The 8,706-nt window shown below is 39.4% G+C and overlaps 1 protein-coding gene across 1 annotated transcript; it reads right to left on the bottom strand.

Moving 5' to 3' along the window:
* Positions 1-242: 242 nt before the first annotated feature.
* Positions 243-955, bottom strand: LOC129498756 (V-type proton ATPase subunit E 1-like). The gene has a single exon (XM_055308310.1). The coding sequence runs from the start codon at positions 953-955 to the stop codon at positions 344-346; it is 612 nt and encodes a 203-aa protein (XP_055164285.1). The 3' UTR covers positions 243-343.
* Between the last annotated feature and the right edge of the window lie 7,751 nt (positions 956-8,706).

Genomic DNA, 8,706 nt, shown 5'->3' with positions numbered 1-8,706 from the left:
TCTGATACCTTCACCTTCACACTACAGAACCTGACGGAAGTTGTGCTACTTTTAGATAAGCTAAGAAGGAGCTTTCCTGATTATATGAAGTGAAACTTTCTCTCTAGTGTTAACAATTAGGATAAGGGCATTAGCTATACAGAGTATCCTCTGACAAATACAGACTATGAGAACAGGGAAGAGGAAGCCACACAGATATCTCGTTTCTTCAAATATCAGAAACTTCCACGCCACAGCAAGAGCAGTGGATGAACTCTACCTCTCCCAAAGGTTTAGTCCAAAAACTTCCTGTTGGCATTTGCACCAAATAAGGCTCCCCGTACTTCTGGCATCATCTGCTGGGCTATGAGGTCCAGCCGGCTTTATAGAGTATTGGAAACCTTTTTTTTTTACGATCCCCATTATAGATCTGCACTCCACCAGCTATTTCCTCAGGCAGGTAGGATTCCTGATCAATTTGGACATCAAGATCTTTTTTGGTAGCAATTTTATACATAGGAATTGCTTTTTGCACTGCAGCCTTTACCAGAGGGAAATCCTGTTTCCTGCAACGAACAATCATTCGAGGCTCCAACATTTGGTACAAACCCTGGAGGACCAGTTCATCCAGCAGCACTTGGTACCTGGTTGTATCTTTTACCACTTTGCTGAGTCTCTGTTTTGCTTCATTTAGTAGGTCTGTAATAAGGTCATCTCTTGCTCTGAGGACTTTGAGCCTTGCTTGATTCATCAGATTAGACATCTGAATTTTCTTCTGCTGCTCAATCTGCTTTTCTTTCTTCTCACAGTATTCCATAATCTTCAGTCTTTGGGTTTGCACAAGACGACCTTTCTCAATGTTGAACTCTTCCTCTGACTTTGCATCTATTTCCTCTGCTTTCTCTCTGGCTTCTTGTTCAATGAAAGCCATCATATGCTTAATCTGCTTCTGCATGTTGGCATTGCTGAGGGCCATGGTGAAAGCTGTGCTAGGCCAGAAGGCCACTGGCTCGAGCTTAGCCTGGAAGATGATGGCAGAAAGCAGGAAAAGGAAATGTGTCTGTGTCCTCCTAAAAGGATAAAAGCTCCAGATAAGCCAGGATTTTGCATGCATGCCCTCGTGCACACATGTACCATCAGCTCCGTGCTGCGGCAATGCCTTACACACAGTGGGTGCTCCACAAATATTTGTTAAATAAATTATAGAACCTTCAAATAATATATGTTTGGAGTGTTTGTATAGAATCCTAATATGGTATACTAAACTACACTGAACTAATAGAGCCATATGTCTTTTATTGAGATATTAAATGACTTTTCAAAGCAAATGTCTGCAAAAATATAGTATCAAAGTACACAATGATTTAGTTATCTTGGGATTCTAATAAAGCTTCCTTTGGTCAATGTATCTGAAAGTTAAATGTATCAAATAATTACAGCTAATGTTTAAATAGTGCTTACTACTTTAAATGCTCTATATGTGTTAATTAGTTAAAACTTTTAACAAGGGCACAGGCAATTATTATCTCCATTTCATAGAGAAAGAAGCCTAGGCACACAGAGTTTGAAACCTATCCAAGATTACCCAGATAACAAATGGCAGAGCCAGAATTCAGGCAATCTGGTCTATATGGAAGCGTTTTTTTAAATTATTTTTAAGATTTTATTTATTTATTTGACAGAGAGAGAGCACAAGCAGGAGGAGCAGCAGGCAGAGGGAGAGGCAGAAACAGGCTCCCTACCGAGCAGTGAGCCTGATATGGGGCTCAATCCCAGGACCCTGGGATCATGACCTGAGCCAAACATGGACACTTAACTAACTGGGCCATCCACCCAGGCACCCCTAGACTGGAGCTCTTAACCATTACCCTATACAGCTCTTTTAGTATGTGAAAGAGGAAAGTTGAAGTTTATGGTCAGGGAAATATCGATGTTTCCATCACTTGTACTTTCTACTTACAGTGTGAACATAGCACTGCTGTGGTTATTTAAAGTGCCCAAACTGTCTTTTCTAAAAATTGAAGAAAAAAAAATAAAAGGTTAATTGCTTAAACTGCAGATAATCTCAGAGCATTAGGAAAGAATTATCATTGGCTACCGCTTTCCTCTCTCTCCTAAGCAGCTTATTTATATACACATTGCACCACATTGAATTTTCAAAATCACCCTTCCAGTACAGTCAGGGAATACATCTCCATAATAAAAGCAATTAGCTTGTAGAATGGTTTTCAGAGAGAAAGTAGCACATTCCTTACAGCTTTGGGTATGGATCATGTCACCTAACTGGGAATGTTTCTAAAGGAAGGATCTTGGGCCAGCCAATCTTGGAACCACAGCTTCTCTGTTCCTAGTTTGTCCTGATCTGGTCAAAATGATAAGGACCTCTGAGGGCATCAGGTTCCTTTCTGAAACAGATATCATATTTTTTACTGATTCCAAATGTCCAATAAATTTGAGAACTGGATTTACTTTGATCTATAATTTTGTACAATATGCTGGAATTTTTGCAAAATCCATCTGGGAAAATAAGTTGGCAGTATTTCTAGGTTTCCAAAGCAGGTGTGAAATAGATTTAATGTTTACAGGGTGATGAGTACCTAATCCAGGCTCTCAGATGACCATGGTTTGCCACTGAGCATCCTGTGCCAAGAATCCATGCAAACATAGGCTGTGGATTTCAAGTGCCTCTGCAAATAGCTGGTTGTATATCCTGCCAATTTTGCTTAATTTTCTGGTGAAAATGGCAGCTGTGTCAGTGTCTGTGGATTTGACTGAATCACATTGCATTATTTTTTTTATATGTTAGTGTAAAGAGAGACAGAGACAAGAGGTCCAAAATGGAGTTACTTGTGCTAAACCCAAATCAGCAAACCAAGACTGAACACCTAATTTCAACCTCTCCCAGGAATGTAATCTTAAACCAGTAAATCTGGAATTTCCAGATCAGCCTTAATATGGTAATCCATCTGATAGGCCCATTCTCCTCACTCCCATCCAAGGAAGATAATCCACTCTTTCCCTGTTCCTACCTTTCTGTCTATAAAAAGTCTCCCATTTTGTAATTCTTTGGAGTTCATTTCTATTTGATAGATGGGATGCTGCCCAACTCATGAATTGTTGAGTAAAGCCAGTTTGATCTTTAAATTCACTTAGTTGAATTTTGTTTTTTAACACTAGTAATTTTGGATTTCAGAAAAGTGAAGGTGTTGAAAAGAGTTCACAGATTTTTAAATTTTCCATTAACATTTTTAAAGAGCAAAGAGTTTGACATTTCTCCTGAAGCAGCTGCTTTAAATCACTATTGATTGCCTTGACATCTAGTTCTAGAAATAAACGGAAGTCTCATCTCACAAATGTTCAAACTAGGGCTTAACAGAGGTTCACAGACAGTCAGATCTATTCTTAGTTCACCAAATCTTGTGCTTTATTGGTAACCCATGGGCCTAAGGTCATTGGTAATCTCTACCTCATACTCTTTTGAGAATATCAGTAAATTTCAAACACATTTTGAAAAAGACCCTTGGCATTATAATTCCAAGTCCATGGAGTGGACACTTTATGCTTGGGTCCCAGCCTTTCATTTTTCCTTTCTAACCTCCAATTTTGATTTAGGGAGTTCTTAGAAATTTGATTGCATCCTCAGCTCCTAAAATAGAGCATGTGACTTAAGCTAACCAATGGCTCAATCAGAGTTTGAGGGGTGGAATGAGATCTGAAATAACTGTAAAGTTTTGTACCATGAAGAAAGACAGCTTGAAGAAGAAGCCAGAACATGGGGAGAATAGAGCTGAGAACATCAGGGCAGAAAAAAGCCAGATCACTGATGACCTCAAGAAATCCTAAATCAAATCCCTTAAAGCATGCCTTACCTCTGGACTTCTCATTTACATGAGCCAATGCATTTCTTTTATTGTTTAGATCTGAGATGTGGCTTCTGTTACTTAATTTAAAACTTTCCAGTAATAGTCTTGCAAGGTATAAACTGGTACACAGAGAGAAAGTTTCTTAATATTGGAACACCATCTGCCCCACTTTATGAAGTAGGATGCTTTTGGCTGCAACTATAGAATATCTATCTAAAAGTGGCTTAAACAGTAAGTTCCAGGACTGCCATGTTGTACAATGAGAATGGTTCTTCCTAGGGTTATGCAATATAATATAGTGGCTTTGATAAGGCTATTTATAACATCACATCATAAGAAATTCAGAGGAAGACCTGAAACAGAGTCCGTCAATTTGCAACTCAACAAGATCATTAAAGACCTAGATTCTTTCATCTTTCCACTCTGCGTCCTCAGTAGTTTGGCTTGGTCCCTTGTAGTCCTAAAATAACTGACAAGGAGAAAAACATTTTCTCAGAAGTGCCCTGTAGACTTTGACTCATATCTCATTGACCAGAACTGAATCATCTCCCTACACAAAAACAAAGATGAATGAGATTGGGAAAATATTAATTTATGGTTTGGGGCTCAGAAGGGATCTCACCTTCTCTGTGTACATTGCCACCTGATAATCTGAAAAAAATCAGAGTTCTTAACTAGGCTGCATTGGCAACAGAGAGTGTTGCCATATCCACCAAGGGAATCATCAAAAACATTTTTTACAGATTTGTTTATGTTCTACCTTGAGAGAAGTGTTTCTCTCCAAATGCTCAAAGCACAATCATAAAGTGAAAAGAAAAAAGCAAAACTCAGATCTGAGTTTTTAATGTTCATTTTATTATGTGTCAATTATACCTCAATAAAGTTGTTAAAATAATTGAGTTATAATTAATAGTAGTATCCTGTCATACCTGATCATGATTGATTGATTGATTGATTGATGATTTGAGGAAAGAGAGCACACCCACAACAGCAAGGGCAGGTCTAGGGGAGTGCAGAAGAGAAGGAGAGAGAATCTTAAGCAGTCTTCATGCTCATTGCAGACCCTAGGTGGGGCTCATCTCATGACCCTGAGATCCTGACCCTGAGCTAAAATCAAAGGACTGACACCTAACTGACTGAGCCACTCAGTCACCCCCGACCCATGTTTTAATATTAAACACAAAGTCCCTGCGCCTCAGTGAATTCAAGAGCAAAGATATTAAACAGAAGAGGATGCTCAATGACCTATTGTGCAAGCAAGGTATGTCAGATGAGGAAGTTAATATCCTCTCAGTACCTTCCCTTGAGGAAAATAAGTTGGTAACCAGAGAGTAACTAAGATATTTGTTTCGTGTACTTGTGATTCAAGATATATCATTGCAAAACCTAGTTGTATTTCTATAATTAGGAACAAAGTTTAACCAACAATAACTCAAAAAGTGACATATTAGAAGAAACAAAAAAATTTAGATAGAAAAAAAAAGGAAATCAAACTAAGGAGAAAGGGAAATACAGAAAGGGAAAGCAATAAAAATAATCATTTTTTTAAAATAGTTTATGCCGAGCTACCATTTAAAAAATACCCAAATATAAGTGATATTTATGTTTTCAGAGATATTGCTATCCATATAATACTATTTCTTTTGAGTTTTTTAATATCATCAGTCCCATTTGCCAGCCTTATTATTTGTTTGCATTAAATTGTTCTCATAATAATCAAAGAAGACATACTGTGGGTTTCGTTTCTGTGAATGATCTGATGTGTGGTTTTCCTTCAGTTCTAACATATTTAGTGGAGTTTTTTTGGGTTTTTGTTGTTGTTGTTTTTTCTATTGCAGAATGGATTCTAGTAATGGAGAATTTGGCTTTGACTTCATATTTAATATGTTCACTTTTCTAATAAACACTCTTAGACCCTACTTATTTTAACATACTCTCCCACTTTTTTTATGTCTTTTATTTATAATGGCAGTTGCAAACTCTCTCAGGGAAAAATCGGTCCAGGATAGAAAAATTCTGTCTAATTATCATAGTAGATAGTAATAATCCTATTATGGCCACTCCTTATATGGTATGATTTAGTTTACACTTGCTAATCAAAAGTGTACATTGTTGCTTCTGAGATGCATCGTTTTCTAGTGTCCTATCCTCTACATTTATCTCTCTTTAATGGGAGTTAAATTGACACATATTTCTTTATGTCCACATGGATTCCAAATGGTAGGCTCTAACATAGCTCCCAACAATCCCACACTCCTGGTATCCATGAACTTGTGCAGTGCCCTCCCTTGAATGTGGGCTGGACCTGGTAACTTGTTTTAATGACTAAAGTGTGGCTAAAGGGATGGCATGTCTCTTCTGAGATCAGGTTACAAAAAAACTGTGGCTTCCATCTTGGACTCTCCCTCTGAGGGAAGCTACCTGCCAGCTTGTGAGTACCCAGTGGAGAGACCCCCATGGCAAAGAGCTGAGGGAATCCTGCAACTCATGGCCAACAAGTAACTGAGGTACTTCAGTCCAACAACCTATGAGGAACTGAATACTGCTGACAACAGGTGAGTGAGCTTGAAAGTGGATCCTCCCCTAGTCAAGGCTTCAGATACCGCCCTGACTGTAACTTGAGCCAGAAGCACCCTACTGAGCTGTACCCAGATAATTGTGACCCAGAGATACAGTCAGAAAATAAATGTTTTATGTTTTAGCCTCTAAATTCAGAGATAACTCAGTAAACGAGAATAAATAACTGACTTAATGGCCAATTCAGTCCTTTCCCCTCTCAACAACTAGATTGAGAAAATTGTAAATGGACTGTCAGCTCATAAAAAGGGAGAATGAGTTCAAGGCTATCAATTCACCTTCAGAAGCAGCCCCACTCTCTTTATTTTAATGGTGACGTGGAGATGGAGGGAAAACCACAACTCCCTGACTTCTTACCACCATACAGTCTGTCCATAATTAGTATTTGTTAAGTATATTAGAGTCCACTTTTCATTGCCCTTTTTCAAAAACAGATTTGAGGCAGCTTATATTAAAAAATGTAAATACAATAAAGTTAATACTGAAATTAAAAAAAAACTTATTTGAGAATTAAGATTGTAGACAGAATTAAATTTGTTAATCAGCCAACCTTAAAATAAAGACATTATCCTGGATTATCTAGATGGGCCCAATGTAATCATAAGAGTCCTTAAATGGGGAACAGGAAGATAGAAGAGTCTGAGCCAGACATTTGGCATCAAGAGAAAGCATTTACTAATCACTGTGGGCTTTGATGGTGGAAGGGGGCCCGAGCCAGGGAATTATTTTTTCTAAGTTTTCAGACCCTTCTCATTTTATCTGGTCATTAGACAAGACAATTTTAGGAATAAGTGGGCATCAAGGCAGGTTCACAATTTCAAACTAATTCCATCCTCTATTCTTTAAGTATTGACTTCTCATTTATTTATTTTTTTAAAGATCTATTTGAGAGAAAGCGCGCCCATGAGGTAGGAGGGGCAAAGGGAGAGGGAGAAGCAGACTCCCCACTGAGCAGGGAGACCTGACATGGGGCTCAATCCCAGAACCCTGAGATCACCACCTGAGCCACAGGCAGACACCCAACTGACTGAGCCACCCAGGCGCCCCTGACTTCCCATTTATTTAGAGAGGCTGAAAGCTGTGTGCTGGGGAAGGCATGAAGGACAAGGCGTGGCTCCCACCCCCACCCCCCCACCCCCCCCCACCCCTGCTCAGGTTCAGCTCAGGCTCCAAGTCTGTATGCCCCACACACTCAGCAAAAACAAAAGCCCCATCACAAAATTAACTACACAGACTCACACATCTCAGAAAGAATTTTGCAATGATTTGTTGCTCCTTAAACCAGTCTCCTTGAAAGTCTCGTAGTCCACATCCATGACCTTACCAAAGTGTTCTGGCCCATCTCTTTCCCCTGTCTTTCTCCACTCAGGTCACACTGGCCTCTTTTTTGTCCTGCAAATGCCTCCTGGTCTTTGTGATTCTGTTTTTTCCTTTGTGGTATGCTCTTCTCCATTGCTCCCTTACCCTGCCCGATATCTGCTCGAAGTCACCTTTAAAATCTTTCCTCTCCAACCAATACAAAATGCTCCTGCCCTCACGCTGTCCCTTAATCTGATTTAACTTCTTCATAACTCTTATCACTCCCTCGAATTCTCTATAGTTGTTCTGTATTGTCTATACCCGCCACTAAAATGTAGTCTCTACAAGAACAGGGGCTCTGGCTACTTATCCCCAGGGGATAAGTGAACCCCCCCAGGGGTTCACTACTTATCCCCAGCATCCATGACAATGGCAGGCATACAGAAAGCAAGCAGTGATTGCTAAATGAATAATGAATGAATGCTTTCCAATTACTTTTAGTCATCTCCCCCAGAGAAGTTCTCATAAATTGGCTTTTCTCCATCTTGCTACAATCCAGCAATTTGGGGAGTTCTCCAGCACCTGGGAAGATCCTTGTTGACTCTCTACTTGGCCGGACTTTGAATAGCCACAAGTCTGACTTCTGTATGCTCATCAGAGTATCTGTGACATCTGCTCCATTCACCTAGAACTTACTTCTGTCAATTCAAATCTATGTCTCCAACAAATAATAGGTTTTAATATTTCCAGATTTATTTTAGTCCTAGTCCCTTTGTACAAAGGATGAGGGGAAGTTGAATATGCAAAACTAAAAAAAGCAGCTATGCTCCATTCCTACTCCAAACTCACCCCTCCCCTGCCTCCAACTCTCAATGGGGCTTCCACAGCTCCCTACTCTTCTAAGATCACACAGCATGAAAACATCTATCTCCAGGCATATATTATTCCTATTGATCCCTCAATTCAGAAGTCAATAACAATCACCTCC

Source organism: Nyctereutes procyonoides, unplaced genomic scaffold (genome assembly GCF_905146905.1).
Source record: "Nyctereutes procyonoides isolate TBG_1078 unplaced genomic scaffold, NYPRO_anot_genome, whole genome shotgun sequence".
Lineage (NCBI taxonomy): Eukaryota > Metazoa > Chordata > Mammalia > Carnivora > Canidae > Nyctereutes > Nyctereutes procyonoides.
The sequence above is the reverse complement of the archived record's forward strand: the minus strand, read 5'-3'. Positions and strand labels throughout refer to the sequence as shown.

What these genes read in the sequence shown, in the direction of transcription:
- LOC129498756 (XM_055308310.1), bottom strand. Translation starts at nt 955, where the DNA reads ATGGCCCTCAGCAATGCCAACATGCAGAAGCAGATTAAGCATATGATG.